At 47.5% G+C, this 20216-nt stretch overlaps 1 protein-coding gene across 1 annotated transcript; it reads left to right on the top strand.

Moving 5' to 3' along the window:
* The first annotated feature begins 3132 nt into the window (after positions 1 to 3132).
* On the top strand, positions 3133 to 18732 carry LOC146198461 (sodium- and chloride-dependent neutral and basic amino acid transporter B(0+)-like). Its single transcript, XM_084591901.1, has 5 exons — positions 3133 to 3259; positions 6195 to 6326; positions 8421 to 8653; positions 11418 to 11602; positions 18558 to 18732. The coding sequence occupies exons 1-5, from the start codon at positions 3133 to 3135 to the stop codon at positions 18730 to 18732; spliced, it is 852 nt and encodes a 283-aa protein (XP_084448027.1).
* The last annotated feature ends 1484 nt before the right edge of the window (positions 18733 to 20216 follow it).

Raw genomic sequence — 20216 nt, forward strand, 5'->3', positions numbered from 1 at the left:
GACAACTTTAATGGAAACATGGGTACGCGAGATGCGTGGAATTTACTGCGACATCTTCTCGATCCCGAATCCAGCAAAGAAGTTAAGAAGCAAAAATACAAAGACTCCTTCACGTTAATGACCTCACGAACGAAGAAATCATTAACGCTCTTAAGGCTCGCTATTTCAACATCTCTCGTGACAAAGAACCCTTTCCGGAATATAAAGGCAACCCGAACCCTCAAACAGACTCCAACATAACGGAAGCGGAAGTTCGAGCAGCTATTCATAAAATCCGCACGCCCTCGGCACCCGGCGCGGATGGGGTCACAAATACTATGCTGAGAAACCTAGATGAAAACTCTATTTCCCAACTTACCAACTTCGCCAACGAATGTTGGAATAAAGGATCCTTACCGGAAACGCGGAAGCATGCCAAGGTAACTTTTATTCCGAAACCAGGGAAAAAACTTTCAACAGAAAACCTGAGACCGATATCTCTCACCTCGTGGCTAGGTAAATTATTCGAGCACGTAGCCCTGGCAAGGCTTCAGTCGTACATGGACGAGTGGGATCTGTACCCTCATACTATGTTGGGATACAGACCCCTTTTATACACACAGGACACAATGTTAAGGATTAAGCACGAAATCTTGGCACCTGAGATGAATAACAGATTAAGAGCCATATTAGCTCTTGACCTCACAAAAGCCTTCGATAATGTGAACCACAAAGCTATCATGGATGCCCTATCCGAGCTGCAGGTAGGCGCCAGGATGTATAATTATATCAAGGCCTTCTTAACATGTAGGACAGCAGAAATTCAATTAGGATCTATACATTCCAACAAATTCCAACTAGGGGACAGGGACACGCCGCAAGGTTCAGTACTGTCCCCATTTCTCTTTAATATCACTTTAATAAATTTGGCACGCAAATTGGAACAAATCCCAGATCTAGAACACTCTTTCTATCCCGACGATATTACTCTATGGACAACGAAGGGTCACGCCGGCACAATTGAGGACACGCTGCAGCAAGCAGCAGATGCGGTAGTGGAGGAGACTGAGAAAATTGGCTTGGAATGCTCATCTCAAAAATCGGAACATTTAGTCATTAAACCAAAACGATATACAAAAAACATTAACACAAACATCAATATATACATGGATGGTTTCACTATCCCGAGAGTAGAAAAGTTAACCATACTGAGTATGTACATTCAATCAAATGTCAAAAACACGAATTTAATCCAAAAAGTAATGGCAGAAACATGGATTTAATCCAAAAACTCCGAACGATAAGTAATCAAACATCTCGCCTTATTCGGAGGATATCAAACAAAGAAAGAGGGATGAAAGAAAGCGAGACACTAAAACTTGTGCAAGCATTCGTTCTCAGCCGCATTATATATTCCACGCCCTACTTATTCCTACAGGCCAAGGAAAAAGAAGCGATCGATTCCATTATTCGGCAGTCCTTCAAAACAGCACTCGGTCTGCCCATTTGCACGGCTACCGAGAAACTCATGCAACTGGGGATACGTAACACACTGGAAGAAATGATCGAAGCACACCTCACGGCGCAGTACGAGCGGTTGACCGCAACATCGACCGGAAGACAGATACTGCAAAAGACCGACATACACTACGAGGGCAGATACTCACAGGTAACGTCGGTTCCCCGTCCAATACACAAAATACTGGTAGTCCCTCCACTACCTAAGAACATGCACCCGGAGTTTCACCTGCAGCGTCGAGTAGCAAGAGCCCAATCATTAGAGAAATACTATTCCAGTCTACCAAATACGACATATGTTGACGCAGCAGAATACGGGAATAAGAGAGAATATGCCCTGGCACTAGTCGATCACAAGTATCGCTTACAAAATTCAGCGACGATAAAGGAAGTACGAACGCCAGAGGAGGAAGAAGAGGCGGCTGTCTCTGGCGATTGTCACGACGGACTCCAAACACATTTTTAGCGACTCAAAAACAGCCATTAGAAATTTCGCAAAAGGTAGAATTCATCAACCAGCAGCCAAAATTTTGAAATTTTTTGATTACTCTAAAAACGCACGTTCGATCAAAATTTTGTCGGTCCCCGCACACGCGGGTCATCCTGGAAACGAGGCGGCGCACCAGTATGCCCGAGGATTCTTCGTAGGCCAGGAGGTGCATTACCCCGAACTAAGATCGGCTCGCGAGAGAGACCCTACGTACAGAGGAATTACGAATTGGTATAAAAACAACAGACTGAAATATCCGGAGCCCCATTATACACTCAGCAAATCACAACAAACACTACTTAGAAAACTTCAAACAAATACGTGCTTTAATCCGTATAAGCTAGCACAATGATATCCAGGCGAATACAGCCCCTCATGTTCACTTTGCGGTGACCAGAGGGCAGATCTCGAACACATCATGTTTAAATGTGAAAGCATGCATCCGCCGGAGGGCCTGCAGATTACCAATTCGGAACAGTGGGAGGCCGCATTGCTTAGCTCTGATCCAAGCCGGCAACACGCCATCACGGCTTGGGCCAAGGAGGTCGTCGAGCGCCATCGGGCGATGATCACCCCTGGGGCGGCTTGAGGAGAAGCGAACTCCCACGAAGAAAGAATTTCCCAATTCTCCTCAATAAAGTTTCCTCCTCCTCCTCCTCCTCCAGCGGAAGAGAGAGAAATTTAATGACAAAATGCCCTGCTAAAAAAATAAAAAAAAAATAAAGAAAATTTCTGTAAGACAAACTGCAGTGAGCGAACTAAATTAAAGGATGAAGAGCAAAGAAAAGATAACGAGGGAGAATCGGGAGAAACCAGCCAGAATTATTTCATCAACACTAACGCCTAATTAATAAGTTATCTATAATACAGTCAAATCGACATTATCAATTGTATTATGTCACCTACAGTGAATTCTGGCCCATCCCCCACTGTGGGTATGTGCGATAGATAACGAAGGAGAAGAAGGAGAAGTTCCACGAGCTAAAGAAGAACCAGACAGAAGAAGCAAAACGCGACACGGAGAGAGACACCGGGCTTCACGAGCGCAGCATTCCTCGCACCGAGACAGCCTGCAAGCGACGCCGACTTGGAGGCGGACTTCGCGGACGACGGCAGGGCGTGGACGCCGCTAGCCGCATTGCGCCATGTCGCTGCCCGAAGATCGAGAGGAGTGGAAGACGCGAAACCAGTTCACCTTCACTCTGATCACCCTCGTTCTCGGCGCCAGCAACGTGTGCAGGTTTCCCTACCTGGTCTACGAGAACGGAGGACGTGAGCGAAGCACTCAATGTTGTGATTTTATAAGAGAATGCGCATGTCTGAATGAGCTCATATTCATGTCTTTTCGGCAGCCCACCACCCCTCAACCCTCATCTTCAATTTTTATTCTTCAAATGCCGCCACATTGCTGAAATTACAATAGCGTTGCCCATCTACAAGAGTGGGTAACATATTCTGGGAAACTTGCGAATTGAATATAGGAGACAACACCCCTCATCGTACTTTCTTCCGCATGCATATAATAGGTCTTTACAGCAGTAGCTGTATTAGGATGATGTTTGTCGTCGTTGCACATCGTAACTGAAACAATGGCATTTTCGGAGCCAATAATGGTGCTCTTTCTAACTGGGCGGCCCTGTGAGAACGTTGTCACGCGATAATTTGTGATTTGTGACAGTCTAGTACAGGCTGGCTTGGTAGTGGAGAATTTATATGTCAAACGGGAGAGTGGGTAAATATAGCAATTCATCATCATCAGCCTGATTATACCCACTGCAGGGCGAAGGCCTCTCCCATATTTCCCCACTTAACCCGGTTCTGTGCTAGCTGTATCCACTTGACCCCTGCGAACTTCTTAATCTCATCCGCCCACCTAACTTTCTGCCTCCCCCTGCTACGCTTTCCTTCCCTTGGAATCCAGTTTGTTACCCTCAGCGACCATCGGTTATTCTCTCTTCGCACTACATGTCCTGCCCATGTCCATTTCTTCTTCTTAATTTCCACTAGAATGTCGTTAACTTGAGTTATTTCTCTGACCCACTCTGCACGCTTTCTATCTCTTAATGTTACCCCTACCATTTTTCGTTCCATAGCCCTCTGGGTTGTCCTCAACTTAGGTAGAACTCTCTTGGTTAGCTTCCACGTTTCAGCCCCATAGGTGAGTACAGGCAAGATGCAACTGTTGTATACTTTCCTCTAGAGCGATACCGGTAAGCTGCTAGTCATAATCTATTAACCCTAAGTTAACAGTGCGATCTTCTGTTCTGGTCATCATCTAGTCCCTAGGTTATCTTTTTTTATACCCAGTTATGTCTTCACGTGAACATAAGGCATATTTATTTATTTATTTATTTATTTATTTATTTATTTATTTATTTATTTATTTATTTATTTATTTATTTATTTATTTATTTATTTATTTATTTATTTATTTATTTCCAATACCTTAAAGACCCCAGGAGTACGGGGTTTTACATGAGGGGTGGGCTTGACAGTATTGTCGAGATTAACAAAAAAATGTTTCAATGGTGATTCTGAAATGGCTTGGGTTAGAGTGAGCGACGATGTCAGCGGGAAGATCGTTCCAGTCAATGGCTGTCCTAACAAAAAATGAGTTGAGGTGCGTTGTCGTTCGGGCATATGGAGGATAAACAGCCAAGGTGTGGCTGATGCGACTGGATGTTCGATGAATCGGCATGATGACTGCTACGTGCTAGATGATAAGGCATGATAAAATTTATGAAATAAACAGAGTCTAGATATTTTGCGGCGTGCTTGCAAGCTTGGGAGACCGGCATTAGCTTTTAGATTAGTGGCGCTAGTATTACGAGAATATTCAGAGAAAATAAATCTAGCTGCACGGTTTTGTGTTAATTCAATGATAGATATCAAGTTTTGAAGATGCGGGTCCCATAATGCGCATGCGTACTCCAATTTGGGCCTTACAAGGGTTACATAAGCCAGATGTTTAACAGAAGAAGGTGCCTGAGCTAGGTTACGCCGAAGAAAGCCAAGTGTGCGGTTAGCATCGTTAGTAACGGATGTAACGTGAGAATGCCATGTAAGGTCACTGGAAATTGTGACACCTAAATATTTCAAAAAAAAAAGATACCGAGGAGATAGTAGTTCCGTTTAGTAAGTAGTTGTACGAAGAATAGTGTTGGCGTCTGTGGAAGGTAATTAGGGCCGTTTTGTTAACATTTAGGGTCATTAACCAATTTCGACACCATTGCTCGACTTTTGCCAGATCGGCCTGAAGAGCCAAATTATCAGTAGGGTTATGTATGGGACGGTAAATGACACAGTCATCGGCAAAAAGGCGGATATTAGAAGAGATGGAGTTGGGTAGGTCATTAATATAAATAAGGAAAAGAAGAGGACCAAGTACGGTACCTTGGGGTACACCGGAGAGAACAGGGGTGAGGCTGGAAGCGTAATCGTTAGCGAGAACAAACTGGGAGCGGTTAGTAAGGAAATCTTCGATACAAACAAATACAGATGCATTTAAGTTAATTCTTGACAGTTTTAGTAATAGTCGCTGGTGGGGAACCTTATCAAATGCTTTTTCGAAATCTAAGAAGAGTGCATCAGTAGGAATATTAAGGTCTAAGTTGGAACTAATGTCGTTTAAGAACAATGCAAGTTGCGTGCCACAAGAAAGGCCTTTCTGAAAACCGTGCTGATTGGGATGGAAAAATTTGATTCATGTTAGGAAGTTGACATGTGAGTAAATAACGTGTTCCATGATTTTAGAACATACGCTTGTGAGAGAAATGGGGCGAAAAGTGTTCAACATTCGCCCCCATTTCAACAAAACTTTCAACTAAAATAAATTATGCGTAATGTTAATGATGCTGTGGATGTGCACACGGTCTAGTGCAAGTCTATTGGAAGTCACAGCCATATACACTTAAATTTCTCAAAGAAGACCGCTTTGTTTCCGGAAAAGTAGATGTTACAGTATCTACTTTTCCAGTCAGGAGGGGCCTTTAATAAGCACCAGTAGAAGTGGCTCCCGGCAAGGTTCGGTGCAATGCTTGTCATCACTGACGCCACAGTAGTCCTGCCACAGCCCCTGCACTGTGTAACCTTGCGCATTTTCCAGAGTGCATTCTATGTCGGGGCCGGAGGCGGGAAACGCTTTTGTTCATCTGTGCCTCGCATTTGCCAGAGCGAGTACGCTGAGATCCCTTCTTCATCTCCGCAGTGATATTTGTGGTAGTGTACGCGTTCCTGGTGGCTGCGGTGGGAATGCCCATGCTTTACCTGGAGGTCTTCTTGGGCCAATTCTCCGGATGGTCTGTTCCCAAGAGCTTCGGTGGATTCCCCATGGCCAAAGGTGCGCCCTGTCAGCCCGGTTGCTTCTCTCCGACATATTCTGGGCAGCTTTCAACGTACATTTCTGACTCGTCTGGCTCCAGAATAATCACGCAAAAAACACAATGATAGCTTGCAGGACACTTATATGAGCGTGTGACTCGCATGTTGTGGTGTGAAGCTACTTTTTTCGCTGATACTATGTTCTTTAATTTTATCGCGAGGTCGAGCTAGTGAATGTAAATACGGACTTTCTCAGTATTGCAGTGATATTTTCAAGTGAACTTGTTTCGAAAGTGAACATTGGGTCATGAACTGTCGACGCACCGCGCGGTAAAAATGACACGCGTTGGACATCTCTACATGTTCAAGAGGGAAGGGCACTTTATTCTTGTATCTCTTTGGCGGTCTATCCGCACATCGTAACTCGTAATGCAATATCCTTCCGTCACTGTTACCATACTGTGGAACTTTGCCCGTGTTTGAAAGCTTCACCTTATAACAGAGTGTGTATTGAAAATATATGCAGCAACGAACTGTACATGAGCAGTGCACCCAGAAATGACCGCTTTTTCCTACCCTTAATTACTACTCTCGCCCACACTTGGGGTCTTCGAGCCCTCCTGTAATAAATTCATTCATTGGGGGCTATCCAGTGACCTGAAAGCATGCGAAATGGCTAGTATTTCGCAGATCCATTCCAATTGTGATGTAGTTGTGTACTCAAAAACAAATTTAACTCGAGTAAATCCAGTTTAGCGGCTGAATTTCTATGGCACTCTTTTTCTCTTTTAACTCGTTTCTTCTACATTTCCCACAGTTTTCTTTTTAACGCGATAGTGTTAAAGGTCCCGTTACTCAGAAAACCCGGTGTCGGCGTTATATGAGCGAAAATCACGGGCATGGCGTGGCAGGGAGTAGCTGGCATCAGACATGGCTATGCACTGATTCTTCGATGGTTTGTGTGACTTAACGAGACCGCATGATATCCGAAAGTTGGCAGGAGCTGCCAATTTGGGTTGAGTGCAGTTCCACTGCTCTCGGATGCCAAGTCAGGCGCCATAGCCTCTCCCCATTCATTCCCTGTACGCTTACCTCGTGCTCCTAGCGGCGGCTAGGCTGGGCTACAACTAATGAGGAAAGTTTAGCGTGAATTAAAAAGTAAAAAATCAACAACAGACAGACAGACAGACAGACAGACAGACAGACAGACAGACAGACAGACAGACAGACAGACAGACAGACAGACAGACAGACAGACAGACAGACAGACAGACAGACAGACAGACAGACAGACAGACAGACAGACAGACAGACAGACAGACAGACAGACAGACAGACAGACAGACAGACAGACAGACAGACAGACAGACAGACAGACAGACAGACAGACAGACAGACAGACAGACAGACAGACAGACAGACAGACAGACAGACAGACAGACAGACAGACAGACAGACAGACAGACAGACAGACAGACAGACAGACAGACAGACAGACAGACAGACAGACAGACAGACAGACAGACAGACAGACAGACAGACAGACAGACAGACAGACAGACAGACAGACAGACAGACAGACAGACAGACAGACAGACAGACAGACAGACAGACAGACAGACAGACAGACAGACAGACAGACAGACAGACAGGCAGGCAGGCAGGCAGGCAGGCAGGCAGGCAGGCAGGCAGGCAGGCAGGCAGGCAGGCAGGCAGGCAGAGTGATACAAAGAATTGTGATTTGCATTTTTTCTTTAGATTTATAGGATTCGGCTGAATTTCACTTCGCAAGTTCAGGTTGTTATCGTCTCTGAACAGGCGGTTCGAGGAAGCTGCATGATAATAGCAATGACTTAGAGCAATGATCCCCAATAAGACTGCCCGACCGCGGCCCTTTCGCTGTCGAAGCCTAGCACGAAACATGGCAGAACTGAGATTTTCTTGTAAAGCGCCCACTTTTTTTTTTGCCCTTGGGTGGTTGACTGACAAACATCCTTTTTTTACCACGCACCTAATTCCTCCTATAGTTCTTTAATTCCTAATAAGTGCGCATATCGACCAGGGGAAGCGATGTGGCCAGTCAAAACTCCTAACGGTACGGCGACGGGTGCAGGCATCGGCTGGACTATGGCGTACGTGGCGGTGCTGTCGAGCATTCGCAATACACCCATTGTGGCCTATACCCTCATCTACCTGACCGAATGCTTCTTGTATGAGCTTCCCTGGAACTCGTGTCCCGTTTCCGGAGTCGCTGTCCACCATACAACAACGAACACCTCCTCTCCATCATCGCCCTCCGGCACCCTCAGTACCGACGACAGCTGCTACGAGATGAGGCCAGGCCTGGTCAGTGACACCCTTGTAATATTTGATGTGCAGGCAGCCAGGGATCGCTGTAAAAGTAAGGGTACACCAAGCATGCATGGTACACCTCTGTACGCGTGGATATACACTTGCAACCTTTACTCACCGCAGTGATTCACTGGCTATTGCGTTCGGCAACGGTCATGGTTTCAATGCTGACCTCGGTGGCTTTATTTCGAGAAGAATGAAATACATAACGATCTTGAGCTGTGATTTTTGTGGATGTTAAAAGGCTCCAGGCAGTCGGAATGAATCCGAAGCACTCCACAATAGGGAGGACACAAATATGATCGATTGTTCAATCAATCAATCAATCAATCAATCAATCAATCAATCAATCAATCAATCAATCAATCAATCAATCAATCAATCAATCAATCAATACATCTATCATCATCTCTCAGACTATTCCCACTTGCAGGGCCAAGGCCCCTCCCATATTTCTCCTATTAGCTCGGTCCTGTCGTAGCTGCACCAAGCTTCTTACCTCGTTTTCCTTTTGTTGGAATCCAAACCGTTTACTTTAAGGTGGGTCACGGCCGGTCTCGAGGGAGAGCGCGTTTCTAAAGAGCGCGCGCTCTCTCCCTCAAGACCGGCCGTGGGTGGGTTCAGACGGGAGGACCGGAGCGCGGATGGTCCGCGCGCGTCATCGCTACCCGCGCCCCACGTGACGCCGACGTCACTGCTCTGAGCGACGGCGAAAGAGCGGCGTGGCCGTCCGGGGCCCCGGATCGCGGAGCGGACTGAATATGCCAACCGTCTCTTTCAGTCCGCGCGGACCGAGATTGTTTTCGCTCTTTTTACTTTATCACTGCCACCTCCGCGTTGCTATGCCCGCGCTTTTCGTCCCGTATTCAGTTCGAGCGGGGCATTGTTTGTTATGCATGATGCGCTGCGTCGTTCGCTCTGTGTTCGCTGCAGTGCATCGTTTTTTGTGCGTTTGTGCTTGTGGGTGTGCCAGAGTTGTAGCTTTACTCGGTTTTTAGAGCTGATTATGGGTAAAGTAGCGAAAAAAGTGCTCAGTGATGAAGCGACAGTCACGTTTTTAGCGCTCGTAGAGAGCTGCTCACCGATATGGAATATTGAGGATGCTTGCAATAAAGAACGCTTGCAATAAATGAACGCTTTTAACGCTTCCTCGTCGTCATGCACACTCCACGTAGAACAGCCAGAGCAGCGAGATGATGGTTTCGCTCGGCGTCCATGTTGAAACTCTCGGTAGAAAGGTATTCGGCAGCGCGCACGAACAGCGGGGGAGGAGGGTACACGCGGATAGTCCGCTGGCTCCGTGTGAATGCTCGACGGCCGGATGGACACGGTGACGCGTGGTCACGTGGCAGCAGATCCGTGCTGACGCGCGCGGACCGTTCGTGCTCCGGTCCTTTCCTCTGAACTATAGAGGAAGGAAAGTTGTTTCCTTCCTCCATGGTCTGAACCCACCTCAGACGGGAGGACCGGAGCGCGGATGGTCCGCGCGCGTCATCGCTACCCGCGCTCCACGTGACGCCGACGTCACTGCTCTGAGCGACGGCGGGCGAGCGGCGTGGCCGTCCGGGCGGCGCGGACTGAATATGCCAAGCGCCTTTTTCAGTCCGCGCGGACCGGGTGTCCGCCGAGGACCGAGATTGTTTTTGCTCTTTTTGCTTTATCGCTGCTACCTCCGCGTTGCTACGCCCGCGCTTTTCGTATCGTATTCAGTTCGAGCGGCGTATTGTTCGTTGTGCATGCGCTGCGTCGTTCGCTCTGTGTTCGCTGCAGTGCATCGTTTTTTGTGTTTGTGCTTGTGGGTGTGCCAGAGTTGTAGCTTTACTCAGCTTCTAGTGCTTTATTATGAGTGAAGTAGCGAAAAAAGCGCTCAGTGATGAAGCGACAGTCACGTCTTTAGCGCTCGTTGAGAGCTGCCCACCGATATAAAATATTGACGATGCTTGCAATAAATGAACGCTTTTTCGCTTCCTCTTCGTCCTCGCACACTTCACGTAGAACAGCCAGAGCAGCGAGACGACGGTTTCGCTCGGCGTCCATGTTGAAACTCGGTAGAAAGGTTATCGGCAGCGCGCCGCCACCGATGGGGAGGAGGGTACACGCGGATGGTCCGCTGGCTTCGTGTGAATGCTCGACGGCCGGATCGACGCACGGACGCGTGGTCACGTGGCACCAGATCCGTGCTGACGCGCGCGGACCATCCGCGCTCCGGTCCATTCGTCTGAACCCACCTCTAGCGACCATCGCCTATCCTCTCCTCGCACTACCTGTCCTGCCCATGCCCATTTCTTCTTGACTTCCACTAGAATGTCTAACTCGAGTTATTTCTCTGACCCACTCAAAACGCTTCCTATCTGTTAAAGTTACATCTACCATTTTTCTTTCTACAGTCATTGTTAGCTTCCATTTTTCAGCCCCATAGGTGAGTACCGGTAAGATGCAACCATCTATATATATATGGGACTGATCATTGGGTCCTTACTTTAAATACATGTAAGGCAAACACGGAGAAATAAACATTTGAATGCTCTGTTCAGCTACTGATCGAAATGCAGCCACCGCGGTCCGAATCAATCAATGTATCGATGCGATCAGTGAATGGATCGATTGACCGAAGCGTATATCCATATACCAATTGACCAGTTGACTGGCGGATTGCCCAAAGTGTGAATGGCTGACGTGGCTCGATCCCTGTCAAGGCAGCAAATAATATGGAGGGTGCTCTAGGCCGCTCCATCTTCGTCCTTCCCCGCCGGTGCAGTACCCGTGCGTGCGTTTGAACGCGACCTTGGCGAGGCGATACTCGTTGGCCAACTACACGGGCGAAGGTGCACTGGCCGTGCAAACGGATGGCGGCAAGGCGGTGGCCGTGCCCATGACCGAATACGAGGCGCTGCGCCACAACTGCACCAATGGCACCCTCTCGTCCCAAGAGTACCATTTCCGGTATGGCCCGCGTTCTAACAAAGTGTTAGGGCTGGATTGTGGCTGTGGCTCTTTGAAATTTCGTGTTCAGTGACGATGCTGATGAATGATGTATAATGGTTGAGAATCTCCAAGCTGCTGTTACACCAATTGACAACGGCCTTACGAACTGAAATTATTTTGCTTATAATTTAACCTGCTAGCACCAATATGTGGCTAGTTGCGCGAAATGCATAACGGCTTTGTTCATGGTGTCGTGACGCTGGGGCTACGTCGACCCGGCCTTCACTTGGTAGCGTGCAGAGACTCGGGGTTGAAGAAGGACTGAATCTTCGAAGTTGGTAAAATATATACAAGCAGGTTTAATGGCACTTTGAGAAAACTTATTTACAAGATTATTTACACGAAAAAGAAGGGTACATCAGCAATATGACAAGCGTTAAGAGTTCATAGCGAGAAGCGACTGGATGAGCCGTTTACCCAGGGCTCAGAGCGACATTTCGTGCTCTGCAGCGTCCTTAAAACCCCCTATGTCCAGCCCCTCTCTGAAGATGCTGACCAACCAAATCCAGGGCACGCCCCTCAGATATCGGCATCCAATCGAACACATCACTGCACTGATGGTCTGAAGCACTGACTGGTCCGGCATTAATTCGTTGGGCGTGATCACTTGTTGGCGGGAAAAGCTTGGGAACGGCGAGGAGAGGAGGTACATTTCTATTCTTCAGCAAAGAAACCACAGGCTGGTTCTGACAAGTGGGTTTACTTCTCAGAAACCCAAGTGCACGTGGGCGCCGCATACGCTCCCAGCATTGTCCGTTTTCGACAATTGCAAATCTTTCCTGCATTCCTGGGAAATCACTTAATGGCTGTATGCGTCATGCTCCTTTCTTGTCCTGCACGTCAGCGGACATGTCACTCTGTCGTCTCCTTTGGAAAGTAGACATTCCTCACTGGACGATAGGGCTTCTCGACTGGAAGGGTGAACAAAAGAAAGAAAGCACTTCCTGCATTTCCCGCAGGGGGACGTTTCTTTGTGTTTTTCCAGACGTTCTCTTGACAGGGTCAATTTGGCATTTGCAGGCCTCCACAAAGCAAAACAGGCTTACAAAACAGGATTCCTGGAAACAGGCTCACTTATAGAGCCATTGGACCATCACCACATATCCACAACACGTATCCATGCCCACAGGCGAACAATAGAGCGCGCAAATGCGGATGCACGGTCGTAACAGCCTCCTCCCCCGCCAGAAGAGTCACGGAGGGCAGCAGTCGCCGCTGCTGCATGAAGAGACGACTTAATGGCCTGCACGTGAACGCTTGAAGCTCGCTGTTGCTTGTCGCGTTGTCTTGATTGTTGTAGGCCAAATTGCTCGAGCTCTCTGAAACTCAACCACATGTCTAAACAAGCACTCGGCTCCCGTCTGAAGAGACCAGGTCAAAAGAAAACTGCCATTGTTGTTCGAGAAAAGCCCACTCTCAAGACGTTCAGGACCCACGTATTCCTAGAAAACCAAACGTGCTGCTTTACATAGCCACACATATACAAGCGCACGAAAAAAAAAAAAAAAAAACCTGATTATCAATTTGGATACATGGTGAGGAACATCTCGGACCGCTTAGAAACAGCGGCTAAGCGCGTCCGCATTCCCATTTAACTTCCCCTTTTTGTATCTTATTTCAAAATTGTACTGCTGTAAAATCAAGCTCCACCTAAGAAGGCGACTGTTCTTCGATGTCGCAGTTTGCAGCCAAGCCAGGGGACAATGGTCCGTCTCTACGGTGAATTTGGTCCCTCCAAGATAGCACTGCAATTTTTGAATGGCCCATACAATGCAAGCGCACTCTTTCTCTGACGCGCAATAAGCCCTCTCTCTAGAACTCAGTTTTCTGCTCAGGTAGAGCACTGGGTGCTCATTACCGTCGTCATCTCTCTGGCAGAGAACAGCACCTAGCCCTCGATCACTGGCATCACACTGGACCGTGAATTCTCGGTCATAGTCTGGAGCTCGCAATACCGGACGGCTAATCAGCACAGCCTTCAGGTTTACGAAGGAGGCTTCCTTTTGTTCGTCCCAGACTACATTTGTCGGTTCTGTCTTGCGGAGAGCGTCGGTCAGAGGGCTGGCCAAAGCTGAATAGTTAGGGATGTAGTGATTGTAGTACCCAGTCAGACCCAGGAATGCTCGAATTTCCGTCTTCGTGCTCGGCCGCGGGTAGTCTGCTACCGCAGAAATCTTAATCTCGCTGGGTTTCCTGAAACCTTGACCTACATTGTGACCCAAGTAGTCCACGGTCGCCCTTGCCAGGCAACATTTCTCGGCCTTTACGGTTAGTCCAGCTTGACGCAAAAGGCTCAGTACAGCTCTTAGATGTACCATATGGTCCGCCCATGAGTCGGAAAAAACCGCAATGTACTCTAAATAAGGCACCGCGAATGTTTCACACCCCTTTAAAACCCTATCCATGAGTCGGGAAAAACAAAATGGAGCATTTTTGAGCCCGAAACTCATCATTGTTGGCTGGTAGCTGCCCGTCGGAGTGACGAAAGCCGCGTATCTGCTGGCGCGTTCAGTGAGCGGTACTTGCCAGTATCCTCGAGTAAGGTCCAGCGTAGTCACATATGCCGCTCTACTGACCTGTTCTACTCTCTCCTCAATATTCGGAATAGGATACACTTGATCCCTGGTGAGAGAATTTAGCTTTCGGTAGTCTACCACAGGCCTAGGGTCTTTACCTGGAGCTTCTACTAAGATCATAGGCGAAGCATAATCGCTTTCCGAGTGTTTTATTACTCCCAATTCCAGCATGCGAGTTACTTCCCTATCCAGAATTTCTCTTTGCCTTGGAGAGAATCGGTAGCACCTTGATCGCACTGGCACGTCTGAAGTCAGCTCAATATCGTGCTCAGTCAAATCAGTCCTGCCTGGCCTGTCCACGAAGCAGGCCTCAAACTCTGTTATTATCTCGCCCAGATCGGACAGCTGGGATTTCTTTAGTTCTCCTATCTGCTCCGTCCTTTTGAGAAGCTCCTGTATCTTAGGATCATTGGCTTGCTCCATAGCTAAGTCCTCTCGAGTTCCACTTAAAAGTCTCGTGAGATTACTAGACACTGGCGGCAAGAGGTTACTTTCAAGAACGTCCTCATTCCGTGTCTTATCAAGCTCACTTTCATGTTGACTTATCTGAGATGCCTCGCTCTCAAAGTTTTCTGGCCCGCTATCTTCTACATCGACCACTGTTTTAACTGCCGTTTCCTCCACTGTGGAATTTTCTGGTATGAGCAGTGTAGCTAGTTCTCGCGCCTTTGAACGTGTTAAGGCTTGCACAACTCTGTCTCCGAACAGGATGCCCCTCTTTCGCAGTAGCATGTCCGATTTGTTGGAAAACAAATACGGATAGCTTTTAGGAAGCTTTCCTGAAACAGCAGCCTCGGTTGTTAACTCGCCGAAAGGGCCCTCGATGACCACGTTCGCGATTGGCAAGCACACACTCTGTTCCTCCACTACCTGGCGGATCCATGCACACTGTCCTGTATAGTCGGAAGGCGACACATACGCCGGATGGACAACATCCATCGTTGCGGCCGAATCGCGCAGTACCTTGCAAGGCTTCCCGTTGACTACTAGGTCATGCAGGTAGGGTTCCAAAAGCTGCATATTTTCATCGCAGTCACTGACATACGAGAAAACAATCTTTTCTTTCCGGCAGTTGACGGCAATGTGACCCTGCTCATTACACCTAAAGCATGTGAGCGGCTTCCTAGCCTCAAACTTTTTCTTTGTGTTCTGCGCGTTGGTCACTTCCCCATTTTTCTCACTGCCGTCCTTTCTAGGGCGTTTGCCTGAAGAAGCCTTCCTTTCTTCGTTTGCAAATCTAGCAAAGTGCCTTTTCTGACGGTTATTCACACTCAACTTGGGATTGCGGAGCCTATCCACTGCTGGGTTGCTGAATTGTCGGCGCGAAGCATACTCCTCAATGAGTTCGGCAGCTTCAGTTGCCGACTTAATGTCGCCTCGGTCCTGTAACCAATTTCTTTCTGTTTCTGGGAGGCAGTCATAAAACTGCTCCAAAAGAATTCGCTCGACTACAGCGTCCCTATCACTGTAGGAATCAGTGCTCTTTAGCCACTCGCCCAAATTGACTCTTAAATTGTACAGGAATTCAGGGTAACTCTCGTCCCTGGTCTTACAAGCTTTCCGAAAACGTTGTCTGAACGCCTCGGCGCTAAGCCTATACTTTCTCAGAAGGCAAGCTTTGACCTTCTCGTAGTTGTCCGCGTCCTCCTTGCTTAGCCGCGCGACAACCTCCGCTGCCTCGCAGGGCAGAACCGTCAATAATCTCTGAGACCAAGTGTCTCGCTGGAAGGACAGTTTTTCGCAGGTTCGCTCAAAGTTAGCCAGATACAGACCGATATCCCCTGATATCACATATGGCTGCATGTACTTTGACATCTTGAAATCTGCCTCCTTGTTGAGAAGAGGCACCGCTAGCTGGGGACAATTGCCCGACCTCTTGCTCAACTCTAGTTCTAATTTCCGGAGCTCAATTTCTAGCTCCAGCCTTTTTGCTTCTCTTTCAATTTCACGCTTCTTTTCCTCTTTTTCCCGCTCTTTCTGCTGTCTGAGCTGTTCCTTTTTTTGACCGATGAGGTTCCATGCTTCACTGAGCTCCTCATCATCGGCTCCCAAATCTGTGATTGCCTTTATAATCAAGGGTTTTCGTGCCAAACCACTTGTATCAATTCCCAATTCCTCACACAATTGCAACAGTTCCGGTTTCTGCAGCTTTTGTAGGTCCATGATCGCTCCGAGTGTCGGCTACTTCCAAAACAACTGTGCAAACTACCAAACCTAAAGGCGTTTCCACACTCTTTTTACCAGTTCTAAAATCTAACCCTGTTCTAGAACCTGGTCCACATCAGAAGAAAAGCCAAGCACTCACCCACACATGCGATCGATGTTCCGAGCTGCTCTCTTGTTGGCCGATTGTTGCGCCTGCTTGTTACTTGAGATGCCACCTCCGATCACCAGATGTTGTGGCTTGTAGATTCTGATCCACCTCGAATCACCAGATGTTGTAGCTTGTAGATCCAGATCCCACCTCCAGTCATCAGATGTTGTGGCTTGTAGATTCAGATCCCACCTCGAATCACCAGATGTTGTAGCTTGTAGATACAGATCCCACCGCTGCCACCAGTTGTCGTGACGCTGGGGCTACGTCGACCCGGCCTTCACTTGGTAGCGTGCAGAGACTCGGGGTTGAAGAAGGACTGAATCTTCGAAGTTGGTAAAATATATACAAGCATGTTTAATGGCACTTTGAGAAAACTTATTTACAAGATTATTTACACGAAAAAGAAGGGTACATCAGCAATATGACAAGCGTTAAGAGTTCATAGCGAGAAGCGACTGGATGAGCCGTTTACCCAGGGCTCAGAGCGACATTTCGTGCTCTGCAGCGTCCTTAAAACCCCCTATGTCCAGCCCCTCTCTGAAGATGCTGACCAACCAAATCCAGGGCACGCCCCTCAGATATCGGCATCCAATCGAACACATCACTGCACTGATGGTCTGAAGCACTGACTGGTCCGGCATTAATTCGTTGGGCGTGATCACTTGTTGGCGGGAAAAGCTTGGGAACGGCGAGGAGAGGAGGTACATTTCTATTCTTCAGCAAAGAAACCACAGGCTGGTTCTGACAAGTGGGTTTACTTCTCAGAAACCCAAGTGCACGTGGGCGCCGCATACGCTCCCAGCATTGTCCGTTTTCGACAATTGCAAATCTTTCCTGCATTCCTGGGAAATCACTTAATGGCTGTATGCGTCATGCTCCTTTCTTGTCCTGCACGTCAGCGGACATGTCACTCTGTCGTCTCCTTTGGAAAGTAGACATTCCTCACTGGACGATAGGGCTTCTCGACTGGAAGGGTGAACAAAAGAAAGAAAGCACTTCCTGCATTTCCCGCAGGGGGACGTTTCTTTGTGTTTTTCCAGACGTTCTCTTGACAGGGTCAATTTGGCATTTGCAGGCCTCCACAAAGCAAAACAGGCTTACAAAACAGGATTCCTGGAAACAGGCTCACTTATAGAGCCATTGGACCATCACCACATATCCACAACACGTATCCATGCCCACAGGCGAACAATAGAGCGCGCAAATGCGGATGCACGGTCGTAACAATGGTAAATATCTCTCGCAGCGTATGTGTAGCCTTCCTGTAAAGTAAACAGTTCAAGGCACTTGCTTCTAAGCATTTTAATGAGGTTCTTGTATCTTCCTTGGGAAGCCTAGCTGTGCAGGGGTTCCATTCAAAAGATATGGAACGCTGGGGATGCATAACGAGCCAGACAGCATGATCCAAAAGTAAAACCTTTGAATTCACTACTTTTGACAAAGGCTGCACAGTTTCCTCAGCACGAAGCCAGAATTCGTAACCTTTCAAGGCTAATCTGCTACCTATATAAGAAACACTTCTGCGGTATTGCTTGACGTGGTATATACACACATTCGACTTAAAGCAAAAAGACCGGGCTTTCGGTCTATTGTCTTGCTGCGAGATTCCACGTCTCATGTGATGAATTCAAGTATGAATATTCATCGCTATACAAATGCTCTAGACCTAAATGGCTAGGGAAGACGGGGACCTCATCCTCGTTTATTTGAAGCGTTTCGAAGTGCTTCCAAATTATAACACGCTGTTATCCATCAACCAATTATGATGATATAGCCAAGTTGTATGGACGCTCAGTTATTAACAGGCAGCTTTGCCCAGACTGCCTCATCTCTTTTTGAAACCGCTGGCTGAGCAGCTTAGTATACCTTTGTCGATGTTCCGGAGCTCTTACTCGCTTTACTTTAGTTTAGTGTATCCGTATACGCAATCTAATCTGTACTCTGACGAAAACCTTGCACGGCTGTGGTGGGCCTTCGTACTAGGTCAGTTCACCAAAGGTACTTGTGCGTTCTGCGGCAGGAAGGAGGTGCTGCGCCTGAGCTCCAGCATCGACGAGGCGGGCACTCTCCAAGCGGGCGTGGCTGTCGCCATGATTTTATGCGGGTTCTTTGTCTTCCTGGCCATTTCCAAGAGCCTACAATCTCTAGGAAAGGCAAGTGAAGATGTGCGCGCTCGCTTTCTTCGCCAGTGTTGAGATCCATGCGTAGAGCAGGAGTTCGTTGTCGCCTAGCATTGTGCCTGCATGCCTTTCTTTTGCCAGATCTTAGTACAGCTGTTTTTACATGTTCAAAAACCAGATAATCTGAAACCTCATAAAACGAACCATAAACCATTAATGACAGAGTGACACAGCAAATCAGTGTCTCCAACTGCTAGTCTTGGAGTCAATTAAGCAAAATTACAAAAAGCTTCCATATGCTTTTGCCCCACGCCACCGGCACAGTCTTGAACGAGGCTCCACACATTGTAGTGCTGCAGGTATCGCGGATTCATATAACAGTTTCCTCCCAAACGTCCAAAGATCGTGCCAGCAGATTTCATGGTGCAATAACCGAAATCTTTATTCTCAAAGCACGCGTATCGTGCAATTTTCGCCCTCCTTCCGACACCTGTATTCCGCACAAAACCAAACATGTCATCTGCTAAGGCTATTAATTTTCTGTGATACAGAGAAATGTTAATGGCTGATCATCTATACTTGCGCTTGTTTTACACGCTGATTCAAGCAAAAACCGCTGTACGCTGTTCCTTATCGGGGCGCATAACGCTTCGGTCGTTGATGCGTACACTGGGAATGAATGACTCTGCCGTTTTACCAACCTCTATAGCGCAAACGCACCGTCTCGCATCATGCAAACGTAACCTGCTGAGCAAGGGCTATAAGTGCAGTATTTTAGCTCTCATATTGCATGGTTTTTATACACATTTTGTGTCAGAATGCCCTGCCGGAAAGTATGCATGAGTTCATCTGTCCCTGTTTTAAGCTTGCTTATATTAAGTCATGAATCAGTCTGTCCAGAAGTTGGTCAGGTTCTCGAAAACGTTTAATTAGTTGTCCAATAGCAGATGATGAATTCGAGTCAAGTGGTTATAGTAAATTCAGGGTATATTAGTTAATCAAAAAACGAGCACCTGAATACTACAAAAATGGCAGTGGATACGCTAGTGGCACTGTCACATTTATTCTCTCTCTCTCTCTCTCTCTCGAGTCCTATACATAAAGAGGGCAGTGAAATTTATACTCGATTACTCACATGCCGCTCCATATAAGAAACATGCTTGAAAGCATCAGCCGGTGCCACAGAAAACGTGCAGTGCCTTAGACCTGCCCATAGGAACTGTATTATGTGGCACTGAAAGTGAACTTACTATATACGGCACTAAAATATTGAGCTCATTGCTGCGGGCTACACCGGGGATGGCAGATCATCGTAAATCCCCCACATTTACGGCGCCAGTCTAACGCAGCCCGATTCAAATTCAGTTGTCCCCCCCCACCCGCATGAATTCGCTTTAAGTCGTTATTCACTGCCGTCAACTTCCGAGACAGTGCAGAATTTGCAGATTCTGATCACACATAAAGACACTGCTAGAAGGTCATGCAACCACACATGAAACTCGGTCGACGTAAGGCGTTCAACGATTGCGGAATGAGAATGTCACGCGTTCATCCAGGAG

Source organism: Amblyomma maculatum, chromosome 2 (genome assembly GCF_055883805.1).
Source record: "Amblyomma maculatum isolate TAMU_Amacu chromosome 2, ASM5588380v1, whole genome shotgun sequence".
Taxonomy (NCBI): domain Eukaryota; kingdom Metazoa; phylum Arthropoda; class Arachnida; order Ixodida; family Ixodidae; genus Amblyomma; species Amblyomma maculatum.